General features: G+C 39.6%; 1 protein-coding gene across 1 annotated transcript in view; it reads left to right on the top strand.

The window, feature by feature from the left end:
* Positions 1-1,051: 1,051 nt before the first annotated feature.
* CGRRF1 (cell growth regulator with ring finger domain 1) overlaps positions 1,052-27,913 on the top strand; it is a 28,286-nt gene continuing 1,424 nt past the window's right edge. Inside the window, exons 1-5 of the mRNA XM_068965833.1 lie at positions 1,052-1,180; positions 15,500-15,639; positions 18,688-18,865; positions 19,015-19,162; positions 27,624-27,731. Coding sequence (XP_068821934.1) covers positions 1,077-1,180; positions 15,500-15,639; positions 18,688-18,865; positions 19,015-19,162; positions 27,624-27,731 — 678 coding nt within the window. The 5' untranslated portion in view covers positions 1,052-1,076. The remainder of the gene's footprint in view (positions 1,181-15,499; positions 15,640-18,687; positions 18,866-19,014; positions 19,163-27,623; positions 27,732-27,913) is intronic.

The raw sequence follows: 27,913 nt of genomic DNA, 5'->3' as shown, positions 1-27,913 counted from the left end.
TTCCAGGATGTCTGGCTCTAGGTGAGTGATCACACCATCATGATTATCTGGGTCGTGAAGATCTTTTTTGTATAGTTTTTCAGTGTATTTTTGTCTCCTCTTAATATCTTCTGCTTCCATTAGGTCCATACTATTTCTGTCCTTTATTGAGCCCATCTTTGCATGAAATGTTCCTTTGGTATCTCTAATTTTCTTGAAGAGATCTCCAGTATATATGTGTGTATATCACATATGCACACATATTTTAAATTATTATTGAAGTGAAAATTAATACGAAAATTCAAATATTTAATTTTTTTCAAGTATCTAATTCTAATTTGAGGGGTAGAGGGGGACGAAGAAAAGAAGAAAGGCATATGGGAAAACAGTTGATTTATTTCTCAGAATCTTGACACCCAATGCTAATTTGCCTCTAGCATTAAATCCAACTTGAAAAGGCTGACAAGGCGCCTAAAAAGTGCTTGGGGGCCTCGTTGGTGTTTTCTACAGTGCCTATTTGTTAAGTTTTGTGAACAGAAAACAAGATTTGGTGTGGGGTTATTTTACTTTGTAGAACTTAAAATGCCGGTTCTCTTCCTGCCACATCTCTCAGATGTAATAGGCAGGATCTCAGGATTTACGCTCTGTGACGTGGATTTCGGGCTGAGTCTCCTCTCTCTGGCATCAAAACACCCTACCTGAGTCTTGGACGGAGTCCGCACTAATATCTCTTCCGACTTTGCCGCAGAAAACCGTGGACCGCTAGGACAAACAGCCAAAGAATACGCCCGCTGGATATCAAACCCGGGAGCCGGGGGCGGGGCGAGTCTGGGCCCCGCCCCTCGGCGAAGCCGGTAACTCGGCACTGGAGAGGGAGGGGCGGGGCGAGCCCTGCAGGCGACCCCGTGATTGGCACGCAGGCTCCCGCTCCCGGCGAGGCTACCGCTACCTCTAGCCTGCTGGAGTGCTAGGCTAGTGCGGATCTACAAAGTTTGTCCGCTCCGGGGCACCGTAGTGGCTTTTACGCTGGCGGAGAGGGCCCGGCTGAGCTAGGCTGGGCTGGCCGGCAGGAGCCCAGCTCAGCTTAGGAGATCCTGATGGCTGCGGTGTTTCTCGTAACGCTCTATGAGTACTCGCCTCTTTTTTACATCGCGGTGGTCTTTACCTGCTTCATCGTGACCACCGGCCTGGTGTTGGGATGGTAAGAGTCCCCAGGGCTATGGGCAAGTGGCGTCGGGGCGGACAGCCAGGGAGATGAGTAGCAGCGGGCTGCAGGGTGACTGCTGGACTGGGGCTGTCGGAGAGCCAGTGCTCAGGGCTCCCACTGGCTCAGGAGGAAAACAAGGTGGACACCTACCCGCATCACTGCCCTGTATCATCTTCCGATCCCCGTCGCTGCGGGTATCTGGGGATGGTGCAGGATTGAGGTATTTTACCCAGCTTTTGTCTAGGTGATAAAGCAGCCAGTAAGGGCTTGGTCTTGGTGTGAGGATAGAGAGGCTGTCCAACAGGCTTCTGTCCGGATCTGGGGCCTACTGTGTGCCCGGAGTGAGCCCGTCATCTGCGGTACAGTCCTCAGACGTGGACAGTAGACCCAGTTGTTCGTTGCTCTTCTGACGTGAACTGACTTGCCGTGAGATCTTCCAGCGTAACTTACAACTGAACTCTGAACCGTTTGAGAATGTATTGGTTTCTACACACATTCCACATCTTTTGAACGGTGAAACTATAAAGACATAATTTTAGAGCTGGAAGAGACCTCAGAGATAAGTTACACTAAGGCATAAGGGCACTTCTCTTATTGGAGACTAGGAGAGTAGACTGTTAGCTCATCTGTGAGCCATTCTAGCTCAGAGATTCTAAAATTTCTCTCTCGAAGAGATGCCATTGTATCATGTTTAGAGTTGTCTTATAATATAGCTAGCTGAAACCATCTTACAGGTCCATCCTTTGAAGAGAGAGACATGAGCTGGATTTTAAAGAGTGAGTATTTTGAAAAAGAAGTGGAGCTAAATGTGTATAGTAGAGAACAGAAGGCATTTTAGAGATTACATGAGCAGAGGGTCAGAGGAGACATGCTAGTGAATAGAGCAGGCTGTGTAATATGAGTTTTAAAATACCCTTTGAGCATGTATATGTGATTACTTTGGCCTTCCCAGGTGGCTCAGTGGTAAAGAATCCACCTGCCAATGCAGGAAACGCAGGAGATGTGGGAGATCTTGGAGGAAGATCCCCTGGGATGGGAGATCCCCTGGAGGAAGAAATGGCAACCCACACCAGTATTCTTGCCTGGAAACTCCCATGGACAGAGGAGCCTGGGGGGCTACAGTCTGTGAGGTTACAAAGAGTCAGATACCACTGAGCAACCAGCATGCACGTGTGATTACTTTAAAGAAAGAACACAAGCTCTTGTCAATTTCTGAAAATATGCCATCTTTAGGAACTAAGTAAAGTTTCTAACATTTTCACACTGCTTTCCACGTTGTCAGCAGTAGATTATAAAAGTCTTTCTTGGTTGGTGGGGGAAGAATAGGACCAATTTTACGCAATCTAATATTCTGGACACATCAGAATTTCTTGCTGTTGTTCATTTCAAGAAAGTTTGTAATTGGAGTTAGGAAGATGTTGTCTAAGTGAGAAGAGATGTCTAAACACAAGATTTTTATTGGCTATACTGTTAATGTCTTCAAGAGTATAATTTTCCTCCATTAAGGAAAATAAGTAACCAGTTGATAATTGCATAATATCCTTAAATTTTAATTTTCAATCAGCCTAATAATTTTAAAATTAATTTTCAGTTGGCCTGATTCAGCTAATTAGAGATTGTAGATGTCTGTCTTTAGTTATGGGAGAAGGAAAACGAGTAAAGACCTATTGATAGTGATGGTGGTGTCTGTAAGTGAAGGGTAGTTCAGAACCTCATGCTGGGGTGGTAAAGAGATAGACTTTGGAGTCAGACAGGTTCAAATCCTGGCTTTGCCAAATTTGAGACTTGGTTTGAAAAGTTAATGATTATCCAAACACTCCATTTAAGTATGACTTTTCCCTGGTGGCTCAGAGGTTAAAGCATCTGCTTGCAATGCAGGAGACCCAGGTTCAATCCCTGGGTCAGGAAGATCCCCTGGAGAAGGAAATGGTAACCCACTCCAGCATTCTTGCCTGGAGAATCCCATGGACGGAGAAGCCTGGTAGGCTACAGTCCACAGGGTCGCAAAGAGTCGGACATGACTGAGTGACTTCACTTTCCCTATCTTTACAAGGATGGAGGCCCAGATAGTTGTAGAACTTTGAGAAGTCTGAATTAAGCATGGCTGAGGCCACAAAACTATATAAGTGCCAGTCACTTCCATCCTGATTTGGCCCTAACCGGTCATCTTAAGCTTAATCCAGCCATTCTTTCCATATGGGTTAGCTTTGCCCATGTAGATAACCTTATTATTATTATTTTAAACTACTGTTTACAGTGAAGGCCATCTAGAGCTCCTCAAAGTAATTTTCTAATAGTACTCCCAGGCAGAAGGCAAATGCATTAATCCACTATGCTTTTTCACTGCTTGTCATTTTCTTTAAGCTCCCCCAATATAATTTCTATTGGGCATCTGTCTTCTCTGTCATGGTTCTTACCTCAGTAGTGCTTTGCAAAACCCATTGCTTAGTTCCTTTCCCTGTCTTTCGCACTGTGTGGAAGTAGAGAAAGAACAGAAGCACCTGACTGTTGGAATCCCAGTAGCAAAGAGTAATACAACTGAAAGTACTGAATTTCTGTTTAACTACATGATGGTTTCTGTGAGCTCTAATTCTCAGATTTATCAAGCTCTAGCTATTTTGCCAGGCAGTGTGCAGAAAGGAGGCCAGAGTGCTATATACATCCTTAAATAGTTTCAGTTAATTCGTGACCCTGACTCTGCAGTTGCTCTCTGCTTCCTCTTGACTGCAGATTATTAAGCTATTATCCTTCTGTACTTTGCTTGGTGACTGTGGGGCAGAACCTCTAAAGACCTTTCTTCTTTGGACGCTCACTGCTTCCATGAGGCTTTGCCAGTAGGGGAAGGGAGTAGAAGGCTAGAGGAGGACAGAAGGACTTGCTGCTTCCTGTTTGATTATTTTCCTCCTCTGTCTCACCACAGCCATGGTGCCTCCCTCTGGCCTTAACAGTGGGTCGCAGTTTATAGTTTTCTATGCTCTTAGAACTAGCCTCATTATACCCCTGCAAAGATTTCAGTACATCTTCCTCAGATCCGAGTCCCAGTTGCTCCGAGGTCTTTCCTCCAAATCTCTAAGCAGTAGGAATCCTCTTTGCTCTGTTCTGTGTCCCAGGAGTGATAGTTGCTTCCCACTGTAACTAATTCTGTGATACTCAGTGTCTCCCTTTTGCTTTTTCAGTTCTTCAACATCTGGCTAACAAATTGTTATATTAAATTATCTGTTAAAATGCTGGTGTGGCTTTGGTCCCTTGATTGGACTGATAAATATTAATATATTGATTAAGAATTTGTTACTCAGAATGGGATCCAGGGGGGAAATCCTTTAAGGATCGGATTTGGGTTTGGTCATTTCTTCAGCTGCTTGCCAATGGGAAATAAGATTCTAGTAATCCATGGTATGGATTGGCATCATGATTAATCAGCTTACTGCCTTTATTTGCTTACAATTAATGATTTCTGAAGCTAAGTGCCTTGGGGGACCAAGTGGCTGAAGTACATGACCGTTATGGCAGCAGTGATACTGCAGAGACTGGGGGAAGGGTGGGATGGTTGCTCGTGGGGCCACTGGAGCACTTGCAGAAAGGAAATGACATGTTCATGTCTTTAAACGCTCAGATCAAGTCAGTCAGAGAATCAGAGTTTTTATGATGCTAAAGCTCTTTACTTCCTGTAGCCACAAAGCTACACAGTTTTAATTGTGCTGGTATTAGAATTACATAGTCCTGTTTAGGACACTGACTAGGAACGAGTCAGAGCCCTGAAACTTGGAATGGCAATATCTAAATGCAGTTGATAGAGTTGAGAATCTTGAAACCCCGGTCACTCTGTGTGTGCCTCCCTTGTCGATGGAAGCAGCTTGCTTTCCATGTCTGAGAAAACTGGGCCTTCTCTTGCTTGAAGATCCTGTAATACCTCTCATAGGGCAGCTGCTTTGCAAACGATGTCTATACTCAAAACCTACCTCTGTAACCATTTGTCGCTAGGCCCAGATCTCTTCATGTTCCACAGAACAGGGACAAAAACCTGACCTAGTTAGAAAGAACCAAGCCTCTAAAAGAATAACAAAAGTTGGCTAATTTGTATCCATGCAAATTTGGGAAGTATGTGTGGGAATGAAGTGTAAATAGATTAGGGCAAGGAGGATAGAATGTAACAGTGGATCAAGTTACATTTATTGATCTGGATGTATTCTTTAAAAATTCTGACTTTTAAGTGTTAACTTGTATAAGGTTGACTGAAACTTGGACTAAGAGCTGCCCTATATTTAATAAAGTTGAGATGCTAGAACTTGCCTGGCATAATGAAGAGGAAATCTGGAGGCTTAGGAAGATAGGAATCTTGGACTGGATTTCTTATGTGCCACCTGCACACCTACCTCTGACTGCATCCTTCAGCATGACCTGGAAGACACGTTTCACAAGGGCGCTAAGGAGAGACTGGCGGCCTTAAACATCTCTGGTGCCTGTCCACTGTAGGGCTTTTATGATGTGGGAGATGCTGCCATTCGGGTGGACCTCCTGATCTGAAGTGAAGTGACAACACATAACCACAAGAGTCAACGTGGACTTCTGTCCCCTAACGGGCAGTGGAGGACAATGCAGAGAATGATTTGGCCCACAAGGATCCAGTGGCTAATGGATTAGCGCGTCCTTAGGAATAAAATAGAGAGGTGGCCTCCTAAGTCCTACATCAAGTACACAGAATGAGAAACTCCAGGCTGGAACTAGAAACCTGACTTGTCATAGTGAGGAGTTATGACCTTTGGCCTACTTTTCAAATCTAAGTCAATCCGTAGAGCTGGAGCCCCTGCTTGACGGTGAGGTCAGGTCCCCTTGAGGAAGGTCTCTGTCTCCTAAGTACTGCCCCAAGGGCACTGCGAATCTTCCGTCAGGTCTTCTCAAAGTCTGTTGTCTCTCAGCTGCAGACGCACTCTCTGTACTCTGCTTTTGATTCTGGAGCTGGGACTTTGCAAAGCTATTTCTCTTATGCTAGTTTGCTCCCTGTTAGGCTCTGCCAGTTCAGTTCAGTCGCTCAGTTGTATCCGACTCTTTGCGACCCTGTGGACTGCAGCATGCCAGGCTTCCCTATCCATCACCAACTCACAGAGCTTGCTCAAACTCATGTCCATCGAGTCGGTGATGCCATCCAACCATCTCATCCTAGAAAGAGTCTGGAAGGCTGGTAAAGGAGGAAGGGACTTCCTGTTAACCATTTGCTTCCTTTTCCTGGTCTGCATTCCTGCACTACTGGCATCACCCTGGCCTGTGAAGCAGCAGTTTATTTTAGTTTTCAACTTTTCCTCACACCAAGAATCAGGCTTACTGCACTCCTTCAGAAATATCAGTACCAGCTGGCCAGCACTCCTACTACAGAGGTCTGGATCCAGCTCTGGGGGATTCCTTCTCCCAGCTTCTAGCTGTAGTAATCCCCACGCTTCCTTTTGTTTCCTTAGCCTTAGGATGGATAACTGCTTCTTGCTGGGATACCTTAGTGTCCCCTTCTTGCCTTGACTGTCCTCCAGTACTTGGTTAATAATTCTTTATATTAAATTCTTTTCTAAAATGTTGATGTGGTTTTCTGTCTCCTGCCAACCCTGCCTGAGATACTGACCTTGACTGTTTCTTATCTCACGTGTCGAATGCAGCAGGTTGTGTGTGTGTGTGATGAGGTTGGTGATAAGGTGCATGTTCAGTTGCTTCAATCATACGACCCCACGGACTGTAGCCCACCAGGCTCCTCTGTCCATGGGATTCTTCGGTCAAGAATACCAGAGTGGGTTGCCATGCCCTCCTCCAAAGGATCTTCCCAACCCAGGAATCAAACCTGTGTCTCCTGCATTGCAGATGGATTCTTTATCCACTGAGCCATTGCGGAATCCCTCTTAGGAAAAGAATATAACATTATTTTGTATTTGCTTAGGGTACAAGATATGTGACACTTCTGCTGGGAAGAAATTCCTTGGAACAATTTAGAAGAAAAAACTTTTAGAAATGGCATTTCAGACCTTAATAGGGACTTAAGATAACTTATTCTAACCCTTCTTTTTACAGTTAAAGGCACAGAATTTTAGAGATTGAATACCTTGACTCAAATTTGCTCAGGCACAACCCTCCTCCTCTCCAAGGATTTCCCGATGAAAGTTTTTTATTGATATATCCTGACCCAGTGGGCCAGTGTGCAAGATGTCACAGAAGAGAAGCGCCCTCACCCCCAGATTAACAGCTAAGTTTTCTAACTGGCTTTAGCACTCAAGTCTGAAGGAGTGATAAATGTGTTTACTTTCGGAACTTGAAACTTTCTCCTCAAAGTAACTTTTATTCATGAGGGACTCTGTGAGACTCCAACAAGAAAAGGAGGTCAGTTCTATTGATTCAGCAGCTGACAGGAAGCTTAGGAAGTGTGTACAGGGTAAGACAGTGGATGGGCACTGTGAAAAAGCATGGACTGAATCGGAAGTCCCCAGGTTACCACTGTGCTGGAAGTTTAAGCAGTATGAAAGTGCAGCAAACACTTTAGAAATGGGAAAAACTGGAATTATTGAAAATTCCAGGAGGATTAAGTATGAAATTATAATAGTAAAAACATTGGAAAATTCTCTCCCTCTCTCTCTTTAGAAAGTTCTCTTAATGGAAATAAAAAGGTGGTGGGGGGGGCTGGATTTATATAAAAGAGAAAGTAGTGAATGTTAAGAAACATTTATTTAGTTAGCATTCCATTATTAAGAGTTGTCAAAATGACTTTGAGTGGAAAAAAATAAAAATGCAATTTGATTGAAAAGAAAATTTGTCAGTTTTATATTTTACTATTTCTTCTAAAATTGTGCCAGCTATGATCTGATACTACATATCAATGTCTTTATTGCAATTTGATTGAAAAGAAAATTTGTCAGTTTTATATTTCATTATATCTTCTAAAATCATATCAACCATGATCTGATACCAGGCATCAATGTCTTTATTCAGATTTTTGACTAAAAATGTGGAAAAGACCAGATGTAAGGATGGTGGCCAGAGGCCCATACATTACTGGGTCTAAATACTAGTATTTTACAGAACCAATTGTCAACACCAATTATGAATTATGAATTGTCAACACCAGTTATGAATAGCCAGTCTCCAGTGTTTAACCTTATTCTAAATCATTTCTGCATGTTACCTTTGAGTAATACATTAAGCTAGAAATATTGGCCCACATCAAATAAGTTTAAACTGTGGAAGTTGTGGAAATTTTGTGCAAAAAAGAGCAAATTCATCATAGGTCATGTATATGAAAAGGTTGAGGATTATTCTAGGCTGAAAGCTCGACATGTGTCACCAGGGTGTCGGCTGACGTGATCTTAGACTCATTAAGCATAATGTTTAGGACAAGAGATGTGGTCGGGCTATGATGTCACTCTGTCACACAGTGAATTCTGCTCGCCTAGCCCCCTGTTTTCCCCTCAAAGCATGAGGATATCAGGGGAACAGGGCTGGCAAAGTCAAATAAGGACTCAGCGCCTTGACTAAGCCCTGGCCACTCTAGCTATGCTTTACTGACTCCTCTAAGGGGATAGGAATGTGAAAATGTCTGAGATTTTAATTTAGAAGTGTAGCAGTGTTAAGACATAATTCATATAAAGCAGTAATGAAAAGTCAAACAGCAAAAACATCAACCTTAAAGGAAAAGATTAATAGCTTTTAAATTAAGAACCCTGTTCATCTAAAGATACCATTATGTATGTGAAAAAGCAAGGTATAGAGGGGCTGAAGATATATGCAAGTAAAAGACTAATATTCATACCATATAAAGAATTTTCTATAAACAAGACAAATAAAGACAAACCAGTAGAAAAGTAGGGAAAGGATATGAAAGGGCTTTCCCAAAAGAGGATATCCAAGTAGCAATAAACATAAAAAGTGCTCCATATCATTAGTCTTCAGGAAAATATAAATTAAAACCATAATTCAGTGCCACCATACACCTACCAAGATGGCTAATAATGTTTTGGCAAGGATATGGAGCAAGGGGGGACCTCATTCATTGCTGGTGGAGTATAACTCTATATGGTTCTATAACCATATAGAATAGTTGTTAACATTATCCTCCAAAGTTGAAGCACAGACCTTTTGGTCAAGAGACTCCGTTCCTAAGAGGAATGCATTTACATATATACACTGAGAACCTGTTATGAAAATATTCATATAAGCAATACTCCTAATGGCCAAAATGTGAGAACAACTGAAATGTCCATTAAGAGTAGAATGTGTAAGCAGATCATGGCATATTTTTGCGATAGAATACTATATAGCCACAACAGTGCAGTAAGTATGGATGCAAAAATGAATCTTCAATGCAATGTGATAGAATAGGAAATAAAAGTATACACAGCATGCTTCCACCTATATAAAAGTTCAAAAACAGGTCAACTAAATTATAGTACTTGAGGTCAAGACAGAGAAGGAAGGGGTAGTACATGGGAGGTGACACAGGAGACTTTCTGAGGATATTGTTTGGTTCTTAACTTGAATAACAATTATTTTGTTATTCAAAAAAGTACTTGGTGTACCTTTTTATAGGTATGTTATCCTTTGCAATAAAAAGGTTGTATCAGATAAAAAGGCTGAATATTGAGCAACATTTATAACAACAATTTTAAAAGACGTTAAATCAAGGACTGAAAATGTAGACCCGAGATTAAGCATGAGGGAAAGAAATTAAAAATCTAGAGAAAGGAATTTCTTTTAATAGTAGATGTACTTTGCCAACTGTTGATGTGATGTTGTGCCAAGCAGCCTTGGGTAGGCATGCTTAAACAGAAGCAGCGTTTACATGTCAAATTATTTGTTTCATTCTGGGGTGTATAGGCACAGAGCAGACATGGTGTAACCTCTAACAGTATTGATTTATGTAAATATTTGGAGAAATAGTTTTATATTAAAAGCAGATACATTATGAAATATAAAAAGCTTTTCACAAAGGAATATCATGCTCACAGTGGGCTGCTTCCAGATATTTCCCTAAAGCTTTGCCTTTTGGAGTTTCTGGCTCTTATACCTTAAAGCGTTCTTTAATTGAAATTTTTAGGCACAGGGTTATAAAATACCCAAAATACAGTACTTGAACCTACAGTAGAAATGAACACGATGAGATCTAAATTCTCGCTTTTACTGCTGGTAATGTAGTTAGAGTCAGGCAGTGTGGGTAAAGAAAAAACATGGTGGGATGAGTTAGGGAGAATTAAATAATGAGGAAGGGGCCAGAATTATTGCAAAATTCAGACTTAAATTGAAGAAAATAGGGAAAACCACTAGACCATTTAGGTATGACCTAAGTCAAATCCCTTATGATTATACAGTGGAAGTGACAAACAGATTCAAGGAATTAGATCTGATAGACCGAGTGCCTGAAGAACTATGGATTGAACAGGAGGCGGTGATCAAAACCATCTCCCAAGAAAAAGAAATACTAAAAGGCAAAATGGTTGTCTGAGGAGGCCATACAAATAGCTGAGAAAAGCAGAGAAGCTAAAGGCAGAGGAGAAAAGGAAAGATATACCCAATTGAATGCAGTTCCAAAGAATAGCAAGGAGAGATAAGAAAGCCTTCCTAAGTGATTGATGCAAAGAAATAGAGGAAAATAGAATAGGAAAGACTAGAGATCTCTTCAAGAAAATTAGAGATACCAAGAGAACATTTCATGCAAAATGGGCAAAATAAAGGACAGAAACGGTATGGACCTAACAGAAGCAGAAGATATTAAGAAGAGGTGGCAGGAATATACAGAACTATACAAAAGAGATCTTAATGACCCAGATAAGCACAATGGTGTGATCACTCACCTAGAGCCAGACATCCTGGAGTGTGGACCTAACAGAAGCAGAAGATATTAAGAAGAGGTGGCAGGAATATACAGAACTATACAAAAGAGATCTTAATGACCCAGATAAGCACAATGGTGTGATCACTCACCTAGAGCCAGACATCCTGGAGTGTGAAGTCAAGTGGGCCTTAGGAACTGGATGTGGAACAACAGACTGGTTCCAAATTGGGAAAGGAGTATGTCAAGGCTGTATATTGTCCCCCTGCTTGTTTAACTTATATGCAGAGTACATCATGAGAAACACTGGGCTGGAGGAAGCACAAGCTGGAGTCAATATTGCTGGGAGAAATATCAATCACCTCAGATATGCAGATGATACCACCCTTATGGCAGAAAGTGAAGAAGAACTTGATGAAAGTAAAGAGGAGAGTGAAAAAGCTGGGTAAAACTCAACATTCAAAAGACTAAGATCATGGCACCTGGTTTCATCACTTCATGGCAAATAGATGGGGAAATAGTGGAAACAGTGACAGACTATTTTCTTGGGTTCCAGAATCACTGCAGATGGTGACTGCAGCCATGAAAGTAAAAGACGCTTGGTCCTTGGAAGAAAAGCTAGGACTAACCTAGACAGGATATTAAAAAGCAGAGATGTTACTTTGCTGACAAAGAGTCTTCTAGTTAAAGCTATGATTTTTCCAGTAGTGATTTATGGATGTGAGAGTTGAACCGTAAAGAAAACTGAGCACCAAAGAATTGTTGCTTTTGAACTGAGAAGACTCTTGAGAATCCCTTGGACTGCAAGGAGATTCAACCAGTCCATCCTAAAGGAAATCAGTCCTGAATATTCATTGGAAGAACTAATGTGAAGCTGAAGCACAATACTCTGGCCACCTGGCGAAGAACTGATTCATTTGAAAAGACTCTGATGCTGGGAAAGATTGAAGGCAGGAGGAGAAGGGGATGACAGAGGATAAGAGATGGTTGGATGGCATCACCAACTCAATGGACATGAGTTTGAGCAAGCTCTGGGAGTTGGTGATGAACAGGGAAGCCTGGCATGCTGCAATCCATGGGGTCACGACTGAGTGACTGAACTGAACTGATGTGTAGAGTGGTTTTTTTTTCTTTGCTTTTTTTCACTCTATAGGATGTTAGTAAGAAAGAGAAGGTGTTTTGACTGTCACAGGAAGATTATATCTTGTGTCCTACCACTTCACATGCCTGACTTGACCTCTAAAGGGCCTTGGGGCAACAATGAGCAGTGAAGTCAAAAGCGGTGGGGTAACTGATTCTGAGGATCAAAGAGAAGTTACTGGATTTGTGTTTTCTCTCTGCCAACCCATAAGTCCACTCCATCATCAAGATTACCATTGCAAGCACTTCCATAATGCCAAGCCCTGTTATAAACATTTACAGGTGGCGAAACAGTTACATAGAGTTGGAGTGATTGCTTAAGGACACATGGCTGTTAAATATCTTGTTCCTTACTTTAGGAGGAAAGCAGTTTTTAATTAAGTATGATGTTAGCTATCCTTTTTTTTATTGCCACCCTTTATCAGGTTAAGTTCTTTTTCCACATTTCTAGTTTCCCGATGGTACTTGTTGGACTAGACATTGGATTTTAGCAAACACTTTTTCTGCATGTATTGAGTGTATTTTCTGTATTGAAAAGATTATATGGTTTTCCTTTTTTAGTTTTTTAATATGGTATATTATATTATATTTCTAATGTAATGTTAAGCCAGCCTTGCATTCTTGAGATAAACCTTGCATTCTTGAATATTAACCTCATATACTGTTGGATTTAATTTGCTAAAATTTTGTTAAGGATTTTTGTATTTATGTTCCTGAGAGATATTTGTTTGCAGTTTTCTTGTGTTGTCTCTTCCCTTCCTCTGCAGACTTCAGTTACGTGTATATTAGACTGCTTGAACTTTTCCCTCAGCTCGCTGATGTTTTGGTTTTTTGTTCAGCCTTTTTTCTTTTGTGTTTCATATTGGATAACTTCTGTTGCTATATCTTCACATTTACTAATCTTTTGTCCTGTGATATCTGTGGTTGTTTAGTTGCTATGCTGTGTCTGACTCTTTGTAACCCCAGGGACTGTAGGCTGCCAGGCTCCTCTGTCCATGGGATTTCCCAGGCAAGAATACTGGAGTGGGTTGCCATTTCCTTCTCTCGGTATCTTCCTGAACCAAGGATCAAACCTGTGTCTTTTGCATTGGCAGGTGGATTCTTTACCACTGAGCCACCTGGGGTGTCTACGCTAATCCCATCCAGTGTATTTTTCATTTTCAGAGATGGATTGGAATCTTTTCTGTATCATCCTTGACTCTATACTGTAGCACAATCTTTACTTATTTTCTTGACACGTGGAGTATGGTGATAACAATTGATACCCTTGTCTACTCATCCTAATATCTATCCCATCCCTGGGATCTATTAATACTAATCCCAGTATCTGTCCCATCCCTGGGATCTGTTCATTAGTTTCTCTGCTCATTCTGGGTCATATTTTCCTGCTTCTTTGCATGCCTGTGAAGTTTTATTAAACGCTAAACATTGTGAATTTTACCTTAGTGGGTATTAGATATTTTGTATTCATATGAATATTCTTGAACTTTGTTTTGGGATTTAGTTAACTTACCTGGAATGCTTTGATCTGTTAGAGACTTGCTTTTTAGCTCTTTAAGGCAGGAATAGAACAAGCTTATCCAACATTCTATAAAATTAGAATCATCTGGAGTGAAATTTTGTTCCATTTGCTAATTTTACTGGCTTTCTCTTAGTATTAGAGTTATGATTTTGAAATTTTAGCTTGCAGCCTGGATTTTAGTGGAAGTCCCCTGCCCACTTCCTGTGTCCTCATCCTTGCTGTTTAACCAGATTCCTAGACCCCCTCAGGAAGAACTGGGTCTTACAATGACAATTCTGTTCCATATTGATATTGCCCTAACCCAGTTCCTGGATTCAAGGTGTGAACCTGGCTCTGGCCTTTGTCTTGAGTGGACAACCTGTAAGGCCCTCTATCTGTGAGAAGGCTTAGTTGGCCACTGCCTGCTGCCAGACTCAGAACATATCAAACCATGGTATCAGTCTTATTCATTACTTTATTTTTTCTTTTCAGATGCATAAAGATCCATCTTTTAACTCAGCTATGACTCTTTTATTTTATTAAAACTTATTAATTAACATTTTCAAACATACAGAAAACTTAAAAGAATACATAGTGAACACACATATACCCATCACTTAGGTTCTACAATCAACAATTTATTATAATGTCTTTATTACATATGTATCTATCCATCCATTCCTCTATCTACCCATCAGTTCATGTTAATTTCTTGAAACTTCAAAGTAAGTTTGTACTCTTCATCTATAAGTATTAAAGCATTGCATATTGCTATCTAGAGTTGAATATTTGTTTTTGTTTGTAGTTCTTTTATTTTCTTTTGAAGCAATATACAGCGAAATGTACAAATCTTAAATGTTATCAAACATCTGTATGCAACTCAAACCTCAACCAAGATATATGACTTTACCATCACCAGATAAAGTTTGCTCACACCCTTTCCCAATCAGTTCATACTGCTATCCCCTAGAAGCAGCCATTGTTCTGTTTTTTATTTCTACCATAAATTAGTTTTTCCTACTGTAGGCTTTCCTATTATGGAATCATAGAGCATACACTTTTTTATGTAAGGCTTCTCTAGCACAGTATGTTTTTGAGAATTATCCACATGGTTGTTTCCTTTTCATTGTTGAGTGGTAGGATTGCTTTGTTTAAACAGTGACTAAACCACTATTTGTTTACTCATTTCAGTGGGCTCCTTTTGATTTTTCTTTTTCTTAATATGTCACTGCTAAGTGTTTGGAGAGAAAACAGTGTATTAAAGTAACTGTGCTATCTTAAACTAAAGTCCCCTGGTTTAACTAATGTGTTTTCATTTTTAGTTGTTTTGTTTAAACTGAGTAAACTTATCTTCTTTCTACCATTATAAGGAATTGAATTTATGCATTCCATTTTCCCTCTAAGTTTGTTCTTTATCACATTTTTACATGAAATTTAAAAGTAGAGAATATGTTATATTAACGAAGGGCTATATTTAGTGTTTAAAATTCTTTTGTCCCTTAAATAATATCAAATAGTCTACATATTAAATATATATTTACTTTTTATATCATTTAGAAGTTCAGTAATCCTATCATATTTTTGCTATTGTATTAGGTACATTTTGGTTATAATCATGGAACTCCTTTGTAATCAACAATAATTAACAATAGAAATCTTTGTTTTCAGGAGTATGTTGATTCAGCCAGGTGAACAATATATTCCAATTCTATGGAATATCTAATCTCTCTTAATTTTGGATTACTTCTTCAATATAATGTAAATTTTCTGATACTTAGGTTAAAAGGAGTAACTGACAAAATACAAAATACTTTACATATCACAGAAAGTATCAGTATTTGTTAAAGTTATGCTTTATTTTATTTTTACCTTTCTTCAGGTTTGGTTGGGATGTTCCAGTAATTCTGAGAAATTCAGAAGAGACCCAGTTCAACACAAGAGTTTTCAAAAAACAAATGAGACAAGTCAAGAATCCTTTTGGCTTAGAGATCACCAATCCATCTTCAGCTTCAATTACAAGTTGGTGGCTATTTTCCAAAGATTTTTCTCTTTCTGTGACCCTTTCTTAGCCCTTTAATTTTCTTTCTCTATTGCTTTCTCTTCCTCAGACCCAGTAAACATTTGTTGAGCACCTATTCTGTTCTAGGAGCTATGCCACATACCTGAGACACAGCAACTAGTAATTCACAAATCTTGCTCCTAAGGAGGTTATCAACTAGTAAATGAAGGCATTTATACGAGAAGGATAAAGTGTCACAGGAGTTAATAAGAGACATCTTTTTAGGATGCTATGCTATTTTCATTGGTCTTCAGTGTAGAGAGAAAAGCAAAGCAATGGAGGAGAAGTAGAGCTAATTAACGTTGCTACCCTCCTGAAGAACAACCATCATTTCATCTGAAATTCTGGTATTTTGATATTAAATGGTAACAATACGTGGTAGTAACAATGCATGGTAGTTGTTTGTTTCTGTACTTGGGAAGATAAGTTGTCTGCAAGATTATCTAGGAAAGTAAAGTGAAGTAGCTCAGTCTTGTCTGACTCTTTGCAACCCCCGTGGACTATAGCCTACCAGGCTCTTCCGTCCATGGGATTCTCCAGGCAAGGATACTGGAGTGGACTGCCATTTCCTTCTCCAGGGATCTTCGCGACCCAGGGATTGAACCCGGGTCTCCCGCATTGCAGGCAGACGCTTTACTGTCTGAGCCACCAGGGAAGCCCATTATCTAGGAAACACTGGAGTAAACGAAAGAAAGGGTCAAGTTTCAGGAGGTGTATGCAGGAAAAGCTTCCCAAAGAGAAATGTTCTGTCTGTCTCTTATTTTTCTTCCCCCACCCACTTTCTTTCTTTTCATTTCTTTTTAGAGTAGAGTCTTGAGATAAGTAGGTGTTTATTTAGGGAGGTTGGAAGAACTTCTAGGTAGAAGGAGAAGCATGAGCATAGCACTGAGATATAAGCAGAAAAATATGTTAGAGAAGCAGTAAGTAGTTTGTTGGGCTTCCCTGGTGGCTCAGACTAAAGAATCTGCCTGCAGTGTGGGAGACCTGGGTTCAATTCCTGGGTTGGGAAGATCCCCTGGAGAAGAGAATGGTAACCCACTCCAGTACTTATGCCTGGAGAATTCCATGGACAGAGGAGCCTGGCTGGCTACAGTCCATGGGTCACAAAGAGTCGGTAGTATATACAGATATTATGATATGACTCAATTCTTTTTAAAGAGTCATAGTACTTCATTATAAAGTGTTCCATATTTTATTCATTTAATCTCTTTGTGTGGCTTTCAGCATTTTGATATAACCACCCGCTCCAGTGTTCTTGCCTGGAGAATCCCAGGGACGGGGGAGCCTGGTGGGCTGCCATCTATGGGGTCGCACAGAGTCAGACACGACTGAAGTGACTTAGCAGCAGCAGCAGCAGCAGGGCTGTAAACATATATCTTTTCACATTTTTGCTAGTAATATATTAAGAAATTCTTTTCTAGGTTCCATTTTTTCCTTTTTCTACTTTTTTTTTTAATATGCCTTTTCTGTTTTTTCCTCTCCTGTCTACTTCCAGATTTTTTATCTTGCTTCATGTAGTGTGGTTCTTAGGTGAAACAGAGGAAAATATGTGTGATTTTAATATATGTATGTAATTTGTATTAATGGAATGTTTTTCTTCAGCTGCTTAATAGCTAGTTGAAAAACATAGCTAATTGAATTTTCTATTCTTGAATCAATACCTGATGTTTGGAATTATATAAAAATTTGAAATCAAATTCTGTTCCAATTACCTATGTGAAATTCCTGCCAATTAAGATTTTTGCTTAACTATGATTAGAAATTGCTCTATGTTGCTGCTACTGTACATATTCAGAATCTGAGCCTGTGTGTAGACGCTACTAAACTGAGAAGAAAAATGAAAAACTCAGTTTTTGATGTCCTCTAGATCAGCTGCTTGTGTCTATGTAGCTCCTTCCCCAAGGAGCTCACCCTTTAAGAAATAGATAATGCATCAATAAAAATTCCTATTTACAAACAACAGAAATGATTCCAATAAAAGGACATTGCATAGTTTACAGAATTGCCAGTAGGTTTGGAGAGCCAGAATCAGATACCAAAGCTGTTCAGCCAGGAACAATGACCAAAACCATACCCTTTTGCTCTGGTAAGTATGCCGTGGCCACTGAGCACTAGACGTTGCAGCTTGCACTGTCAACAGTATGAGAAGTGAATGTTGCTGCCCTTGAACTTGATATTGCTACAACTGCCATGGGCAAGGGGAAAAAAATCATACAGCTGGCATACAGTCCTATGTAAGTGTTAATAGGTAAAACTACATAAGATAGTTGTATGTGCATAAAGCAATTACTCTCCAATAAAAAAACTTAAATTTAGAAAAGATAATTGTATGTTCACTTATAACTTACATAATCAGGTTTACTTAAATTATAATATCTTCTATTATGCTGAAAGCAAATAAGTGAGGGCAATAAGCAAATGAGTGAGGGCATCACTGTCAACCCTCCATGTTTTGGAATCTCCACTCTTTCCTCATATTTTGCGTATTACATGGGACATTAATTGGATGACAAGAGTATATTAGTGTTGTCACTGAGTGTGTTCGTATTAATACAGCTCAATTTCTTTTTAATGTTTTTTCTATTCTGCTGATCATCTTGTGGCCCCCATGGGTTGTACACCTGCACTTTGGGAGACAGCTCTATTAGTTCTCGTAGTGAGGATTATATATACTGTTAGAGCAGTAGGTTATCAATAGGGAACTATATTTCAGTCTTTTAAATCTGTGTGGGCAGAGTCTTGAAGTCACAAAAAAAATTATAACTTCCAAGGCTAAGTATGAAATATTACTGAGAGCACTTCAAAATTGTGTAGACATTGAAGTTTTTATATCTTTTGTTTCAGAGACCATTTCCTTCATTTATAGACACATACCCTTTAATGAGTTCCTTTAACTGCCATGAGCCTGGCCAGCATCCAAAAGGAAGCTTTTGTTACTCACTGTGTATAATTGTAATAGAAATTACATTAGGTAATTTTCTTCTCTTTGTCTCATTTGTTTTCTACAGCTGGCATAACTTTGACAACAGATTGCCTTGAAGATAGCCTCCTTACATGTTACTGGGGGTGCAGTGTTCAAAAATTATATGAAGCTCTGCAGAAGCACTTTTATTGCTTCCGAATAAGCACTCCACGAGCATTAGAAGATGCTCTGTATAGTGAATATCTCTATCAAGAGCAGTATTTGTATCCTTTTATTTGATACATCCATTAGCACATGAAAATTTTAGACTTAAAACTTTCTATGAATAAAATTGCATTGCTAAGTTTTTACTCCTTTTGGTATACCGTATTTTTTGGTTATAGTGGCAATTTACCTTTACATCTTCAAAAAGTATTAAAAAGGATAGCAAAGAAGAAATATATTGCCAGTTACCAAGAGATACTAAAATTGAAGACTTTGGTACAGTGCCGAGATCTCGCTATCCTTTGGTAGCGCTGTTGACCCTAGCTGATAAGGATGACCGAGAAATTTATGACATTGTAAGTAATTTTAAAATTCTGGAAGCATTACTTTTAAGTGATTTGATTGATGGGTCTTAATTATCTGGTGAGCTAGAATAAGATTTATTTTAATTTCTGTGGCCTGGACACATTTTTCTTGGAAAATGAACGTACGGGAAGTACTCCTGTAAGAGTTTTTTTATGTGTATTGCTTCTTCAGAATGTGACTTGTGGTTTCCCATATGGGTTGCAGGAATATGATTATATTTAGAAAATAAAAGACAGAGTTGAATTATGTTAATTTCCTCATTCTGTATTCTGTGGTATTTGCCACATAGAAGAAGGCTGTTAGGGAGAATGTTTATTCCTGGCATTTTTAGCACCAGATAAATAACTATTGTAATGATCTGAAGGGCTCCATTTTAAGACAGTGTCCACTCTTTTCTCTGTGTGCTTGCAGTCATCTTGTTTCCATCACAGCCCCTGTTGCACCTACATCTTATATGTCTTTGGTCCCTATATTTTAAGTAATTATTGTAATCATCTTTTCTCATTATGTGCTATTTCTTTAGTCCAGTCAGTTCAGTCAGTTCAGTCGCTCAGTCGTGTCCGACTCTTTGCGACCCCATGAATCGCAGCACGCCAGGCCTCCCTGTCCATCACCAACTCCCGAAATTCACTCAGATTCACATCCATTGAGTCAGTGATGCCACCCAGCCATCTCATCCTCTGTCGTCCCCTTCTCCTCCTGCCCCCAATCCCTCCCAGCACCAGAGTCTTTTCCAGTGAGTCAACTCTTCGCATGAGGTGGCCAAAGTACTGGAGTTTCAGCTTTAGCATCATTCCTTCCAAAGAACACCCAGGGCTGATCTCCTTCAGAATGGACTGGTTGGATCTCCTTGCAGTCCAAGGGACTCTCAAGAGTCTTCTCCAACACCACAGTTCAAGAGCATCAATTCTTGGGTGCTCAGCTTTCTTCACAGTCCAACTCTCACATCCATACATGACCACAGGAAAAACCATAGCCTTGACTAGACGGAACTTAGTTGGCAAAGTAATGTCTCTGCTCTTGAATATGCTATCTAGGTTGGTCATAACTTATCTTCCAAGGAGAAAGAGTCTTTTAATTTCATGGCTGCAGTCACCATCTGCACTGATTTTGGAGCCCAGAAAAATAAAGTCTGACACTGTTTCCACTGTTTCCCCATCTATTTCCCATGAAGTGATGGGACCAGATGCCATGATCTTCGTTTTCTGAATGTTGAGCTTTAGGCCAACTTTTTCACTCTCCTCTTTCACTTTCATCAAGAGGCTTTTGAGTTCCTCTTCACTTTCTGCCATAAGGGTGGTGTCATCTGCATATCTGAGGTGATATTTCTCCCGGCAATCTTGATTCCAGCTTGTGTTTCTTCCAGTCCAGCTTTTCTCATTGTGTACTCTGCATAGAAGTTAAATAAGCAGGGTGACAATATACAGCCTTGACATACTCCTTTTCCTATTTGGAACCAGTCTGTTGTTGCATGTCCAGTTCTAACTGTTGCTTCCTGACCTGCATACAGATTTCTCAAGAGGCAGGTCAGGTGGTCTGAGATTCCCATCTCTCTCAGAATTGTCCACAGTTTATTGTGATCCACACAGTCAAAGGCTTTGGCATAGTCAATAAAGCAGAAATAGATGTTTTTCTGGAACTCTCTTCCTTTTTCCATGATCCAGCGGATGTTGGCCATTTGATCTCTGGTTCCTCTGCCTTTTCTAAAACCAGCTTGAACATCAGGAAGTTCACGGTTCACGTATTGCTGAAGCCTGGCTTGGAGAATTTTGAGCATTACTTTATTAGCATGTGAGATGAGTGCAATTGTGCGGTAGTTTGAGCATTCTTTGGCATTGCCTTTCTTTGAGATTGAAATGAAAACTGACCTTTTCCAGTCCTGTGGCCACTGCTGAGTTTTCCAAAATTGCTGGCATATTGAGTGCAGCACTTTCACAGCATCATCTTCCAGGATTTGAAATAGCTCAACTGGAATTCCATCACCTCCACTAGCTTTGTTCGTAGTGATGCTTTCTAAGGCCCACTTGACTTCACATTCCAGGATGTCTGGCTCTAGATGAGTGATTACACCATCGTGATTATCCGGGTTGTGAAGATCTTTTTTGTACAGTTCTTCTGTGTATTCTTGCCATCTCTTAATATCTTCTGCTTCTGTTAGGTCCATACCATTTCTGTCCTTTATCGAGCCCATCTTTGCATGAAATGTTCCCTTGGTGTCTCTAATTTTCTTGAAGAGATCTCTAGTCTTTCCCGTTTGTTTTCCTCTATTTCTTTGCACTGATCACTGAAGAAGGTTTTCTTATCTCTTCTTGCTATTCTTTGGAACTCTGCATTCAGATGCTTATATCTTTCCTTTTCTCCTTTGCTTTTCACTCTCTTCTTTTCTCAGCTATTTGTAAGGCCTCCCCAGACAGCCATTTTGCTTTTTGCATTTCTTTTCCATGGGGATGGTTTTGATCCCTGTCTCCTGTACAATGTCACGAACCTCATTCCATAGTTCATCAGGCACTCTGTCTATCAGATCTAGGCCCTTAAATCTATTTCTCACTTCCACTGTATAATCATAAGGGATTTGATTTAGGTCATACCTCAATGGTCTAGTGGTTTTCCCTACTTTCTTCAATTTAAGTCTGAATTTGGTAATAAGTAGTTCATGATCTGAGCCACAGTCAGCTCCTGGTCTTGTTTTAGCTGACTGTATAGAGCTTCTCCATCTTTGGCTGCAAAGAATATAATCAATCTGATTTTGGTGTTGACCATCTGGTGATGTCCATGTGTAGAGTCTTCTCTTGTGTTGTTGGAAGAGGGTGTTTGCTATGACTAGTGCATTTTCTTGGCAAAACTCTACTAGTCTTTGCCCTGCTTCATTCCGCATTCCAAGGCCAAATTTGCCTGTTACTCCCGGTGTTTCTTGACTTCCTACTTTTGCATTCCAGTCCCCTATAATGAAAAGGACAGCTTTTTTGGGTGTTAGTCCTAGAAGGTCTTGTAGGTCTTCATAGAACCGTTCAACTTCAGCTTCTTCGGCATTACTGGTTGGGGCATAGACTTGCATTACCATGATATTGAATGGTTTGCCTTGGAAACAAACAGAGATCATTCTGTCATTTTTGAGATTGCATCTAAGTACTGCATTTCAGACTCTTTTGTTGACCATGATGGCTACTCCATTTCTTCTGAGGGATTCCTGCCCACAATAGTAGATACAATGGTCATCTGAGTTAAATTCACCCATTCCAGTCCATTTTAGTTCGCTGATTCCTAGAATGTCGACGTTCACCCTTGCCATCTCTTGTTTGACCACTTCCAATTTGCCTTGATTCATGGACCTGACATTCCAGGTTCCTATGCAGTATTGCTCTTTACAGCATCGGACCTTGCTTCTATCACCAGTCACATCCACAGGTGGGTATTGTTTTTGCTTTGGCTCCATCCCTTCATTCTTTCTGGAGTTATTTCTCCACTGATCTCCAGTAGCATATTGGGCACCTAATGACCTGGGGAGTTCCTCTTTCAGTATCCTATCATTTTGCCTTTTCATACTGTTCATGGGGTTCTCAAGGCAAGAATACTGAAGTGGTTTGCCATTCCCTTCTCCAGTGGACCACAGTTTAGTCCAGTAGTTTATCCCGATTAGGAAGATAAAAGCATGTTAGAGACCTAAAAGGCCCTGAGCCTGACATTCCTCTAAGTACAGTAGAAGCTTGTGGTGCATGAAATAAACTTTTGGTAAAATCTTATCATGATGAGAATGCTTTTATAACCAATTTGCTACTTTTCTGAAGCGCTTGAAATAGATATATTGATTAATACACATACGGTAACTTTTTTATGACACTTTGTAACATACAAAGTACATTCACCACCAGTGACTTATTTATTCCTTCCAACAACCTTGTATGTTAGGGCAAATATCCTTCTTATAAACACTGAAAGAGTTTGAAGAAAAATCCCAGCCATTCATGAAATAAGAGATGGAACCAGGGCTTGATTTTGAGCCTTTGTAGTCCTGTGCCAGCATCCTTTGGTTTACCAGGATTATCTCCATGAAACAAGCATGCATTGAGCTTTGGAAGGTGCAGACCCTAACTGGGAGATGTAGACCCTGCTCAGTGTAGTTATGCCTGTGTAGTTTTTTTGAAGGAGGATATTAATTTGAAGTTCCACTGACCTGAAGTCAGTTTGTTTTTTCCAAATAAAAGTCATACTAACCAGTTTATTTCCAGGACCTAACAGTACCTAGAATTCAGTGGGTACTCAGTAAATTTGTTCAGTGAAAAAAAAAAAAAGTCATACCAATCAATGTTAGCGAGCCACTTACAGCCCCACAGCTAAGCTCCTGGAGAGTCTACAGAAGAGCTCTTGTCTCTGTCTCCCTTCGTGCTCCTGTGGCCCTCCTCTCTTCTCCACTGAAGGAAATAAGATATGCTGAGGTGGGTGCTTCGTATTTCCAGCCTTTCTGTCCTTTACCCTGCCTACCTGGGCAAGATAGCCCTTCTCTCTCCACCGTGTCCCTCTGCCCCCCATCTCTTCTAAGCTCCCCTATTACTGGTGACAGGTCACACCTGTCACCTTCTTCTCAGCTTTCCCTGTGGTTCCTTTCCCCCTCACTGCTGCTGCTCTTTGTCAACATGAATTCTCAAACTCTTCCTTATTTTCTAACTTTCCTCCTCCATCTGAACAGAGGAGTATGTGTGTGTGTGTGTGTGGTGAAATACATATAAAACTGACCATTTTAACCACTTCTCAGTGTAAAGTTCAGTGGCACTGTAAATGGGGAAAGATTTGCTCTCACACCCCTGGTCCAACTGGAGTGAAGTCTCCTGGCCCTGTAGTGCTCGGGGGAGGCTTATTCCCACAGGGCAGCTGGGTACTGGCTCTATGGGTCAGCCATCCTGTTCTCTCTTTCTTTGTACCTACCTGCCTGGGTCCTTCTCTGCGTCCTCTGTTCTTATCAGCAGGCTCCCTCCTTTCCTTCCTGTTAATCCTAGCTTCTCCATCTCTTATCTCTCAGTTCAGTTCAGTTTAGTCGCTCAGTCGTGTCCGACTCTTTGCAATCCCATGAATTGCAGCATGCCAGGCCTCCCTGTCCATCACCAACTCCCGAAGTTCACTCAGACTCACGTCCATTGAGTCAGTGATGCCATCCAGCCATCTCATCCTCTGTTGTCCCCTTCTCCTCTTGCCCTCAATCCCTCTCAGCATCAAAGTCTTTTCCAATGAGTCAACTCTTCGCATGAGGTGGCCAAAGTACTGGAGTTTCAGCTTCAGCATCATTCCTTCCAAAGAACACCCAGGGCTGATCTCCTTTAGGATGGACTGGTTAGACCTCCTTGCAGTCCAAGGGACTCCCAAGAATCTTCTCCAACACCACAGTTCAAAAGCATCAATTCTTTGGCGCTCAGCTTTCTTCACAGTCCAACTCTCACATCCATACATGACCACTGGAAAAACCATAGCCTTGGCTAGATGGACCTTTGTTGGCAAAGTAATATCTCTGCTTTTGAATATGCTATCTATGTTGGTCATAACTTTTCTTCCAAGGAGTAAGCATCTTTTAATACACCCTTTACCCAGATCTAATTGTTAACATTTGCCCCATTTTCATTACTTGCTCATATGTATATGTATATATGGGCTTACATGGTGGCTCAGTGGTAAAGCATCCACCTACCAATGCAGGAGATGCAGGTTTGATCCCTGGGTTGGGAAGATCTGCTGGAGAAGAAAATGGCAACCCACTCCAGTATTCTTGCCATAATCAGAGGAGCCTGACGGGCTAGAGTCCATAAGTTTGCAGAATAGTCAGACATGACTTGGTGGCTAAAAACACCAACAAACAACATGTATGTATATGTATATATATATATTTTAATGAATCGAGAATAAGTTGTATACATGATGATTCTTTACATCCAAGTACTTCAGTGTGTGTTTCCTAATAATAAGTGTCTTCTCTTAAGTAACTATGATGTAGTTATCTACTTTATAAATCTAACATTGATACAATACTTTATCCAGTCTATTACCTGCATTCCAATTTGTCAGCCTATCTAACAGTATTATTTACAACATGTCTTTCCTTCCAGTACATATTGTAGTTTAGAGTCAAAAATTATATTTGTCATGTGTTTTTAACCTACTTTAACCTGAAACATTTCCATAGCCTTTTTTTTGTCTTTTATGACATTAGCATTTTTGAGGAGTACAGTCACATGCATACACTGTTTTTGTAAAACAGGACGTTCCTCATTTTGTCTGATGTTTCATCATGATTAGATTGAAGTTAAGCATTTTCAGCCAGTGTACCAGGCAGGTGATAATGTTTGCTTTTCAGAGCATTGCCTATAGAAGAATGGGAGGTTCTTTTCCCTCATTGGCGATGTTAATTTTGATCTCTCAGTCAAGGTATTATCTAATTTCCCATTGTTTCCTTTTTTTTTTTTCTCCTTTCCTTGCAAATAATAGGCAGTGTGTGAAAAGGCACTTTAAGACCATACAAATATCTTGTTCTTTATCAAAATCTCCCCTTGGATTTAATATCCATTAATGATTCTTATCAGAGTTCATCTTCACCATGATGGTTGCAAAATGATTATTTTCCAGCTTCAGCCCTGCATTCAGCCCTCTGCCTTCTATTACAAGTAAGAGACCTCTGATTTATCTCTTTAATTATCTATTTGTTATCTCACAGCTTCATAAATTCCTTTTCCTCCCAGTGGTTTATAATTCATTACTGAATTTGATTATTTAAGTCCTCAAACTACCCTTTCCTTACTTCCTACCCCAAACTGAGGATTTATCGTCAAAAACAGTGTCCATAAATTCCTCGGATTAGTTCTCGCAAAAGTGAAAAACCTACGTAAAGAGGTATACTCAGATGATGCTTTCATCCCCAAGTTCATTGTTTTCTGGCTTATCCTTCCTATGTTTCTTATTCTAATGGTAAGAAAATATAGATATCTATCTATTTTCATTGTCCCTTCTTTCTTATGTAAAAAGTAGGAAACACTACACTATGCATGTTCTCACTTTTTTTACTTTATATCTCCTGGAAATCACTCCAGATCAGTTCATAGAGATCTTCCTCATTTTTTTTTTAAAACAGCTGCCTAGCACTCTATTGTATGTAGGGTATATATGCATTAATGCCATAGTTATTTGACCAATCTCCTGTGGTTGGACATTCAGGTGGTTTCCAGTATTCTGTAATAACAAATAATCTTGCACTGGATAATTTGTGTGTCTGTAGTTTAATATTGGTGAGGTTATGTGGTTGAAGGCTAAGTAAATGAGGGTCATCTTGTTACCTACTGCCAAATTCCCCTCCAATGGAGTTGTTCCTTTGGAATTGTATTTTTTTAAAAAACACATTTCCTCCAGCAGTATATGATGGTTTCTCCATAGAGTGTACTGATAAGCTATTCAATTTTTGTTAATCTGATGAGCAAGAAATGATATCTCAGTGAAGTTTCAATTTGCATTTATCATATTATAAGTGAAACTGAACATCTTTTAATATGGCTAAGGACCATGTTTTATCTTTCTGTAAATTATCTGTTCATGTCTTTGCCCTATTTCTGTATAGAATTTTTATTCACTTTTTCTTCAATTTTTTAAAAGTTCTTTATAAGTTAAGGAGATTAACTTATATCTGTGATATATATTGTGAATATGTATTTCAACTTGTCATATGTCCTTTGGCTTTACTTAATAGTGTTTTATGTCATGCAAATTTTACTTTTTTATGTAGTTATATTTGTCATATTTATCTGCCTCTAGGTTGGAGTCATAGAAAGTCTTTTTCTACACTGAAACTATAAAGAAATTCATGTTTTTTCCCTAGTACTTGTATAGTTTTATTTTTTACAATCATGAGTCTAATTTTGTTTTCCCAAACAGCTATCCAGTTGCCCCAGTACTTTTTATTATTACAAAGACTCTCTTTGTTTAGTTATTTAAAATGTAACCTTTATATCTGCATATATGGTTAAGTCTGTTTGTGGACTGTTTATTCTGTTCCACCCAGCTATCTTTTCATGTGCCAGTACCACACTGTTTTAATTTTAGAGGCTTTGTAGTGTGCTTTAAAATTTTAGAGGCTTTGTAGTATGTTTTAACATCTGACTGAACTTAGTCCCTCTCATAGCTTTCTTTCCAGTATTTTCCTAGCTCTTACGTTTTATTTTAATTGTAGAGTCAACTCATGTAGCTATATGAAAAACTAATTGCTATTTTTGTTGGGATGACATTAAATTTGTGAATTTGAGGATAAGTAAAGTAACTCTGGCAAAATATATATAACTGGGTTCTAGTGATTTAGATTTAAGGATATTACTATAAGTTTTCTAATTTATCAACCTCTTATTTTTATTTGAGAAATATTTTTCTCATATCTGTGAAATAATATAAGGAAATCAAATACTGACTGGTGTTCAATTTCTGTTTTAGATTTCCATGGTGTCAGTAATTCATATTCCTGATAAGACTTATAAACTCTCCTGTAGGATATTATATCAATATTTACTCCTAGCTCAAGGTCAATTTCATGATCTTAAGGTAAGTTGTACCCTCTAGTCTTACTTCTGTCTTTTCTGTTTGCAGAGTTTCAGAGAATGACTATTATAAGGAGATAATAATATTTTCAGTTACTTATCATAGACGTTAACTTTTATTGGATTGCTAGTTCATATGTTTTTAGCAGCTCTTATAACCCCTGTATTTGAAGCATAATTGTCATT

This window comes from Capricornis sumatraensis, chromosome 2 (genome assembly GCF_032405125.1).
Source record: "Capricornis sumatraensis isolate serow.1 chromosome 2, serow.2, whole genome shotgun sequence".
Lineage (NCBI taxonomy): Eukaryota > Metazoa > Chordata > Mammalia > Artiodactyla > Bovidae > Capricornis > Capricornis sumatraensis.
The sequence above is the reverse complement of the archived record's forward strand: the minus strand, read 5'-3'. Positions and strand labels throughout refer to the sequence as shown.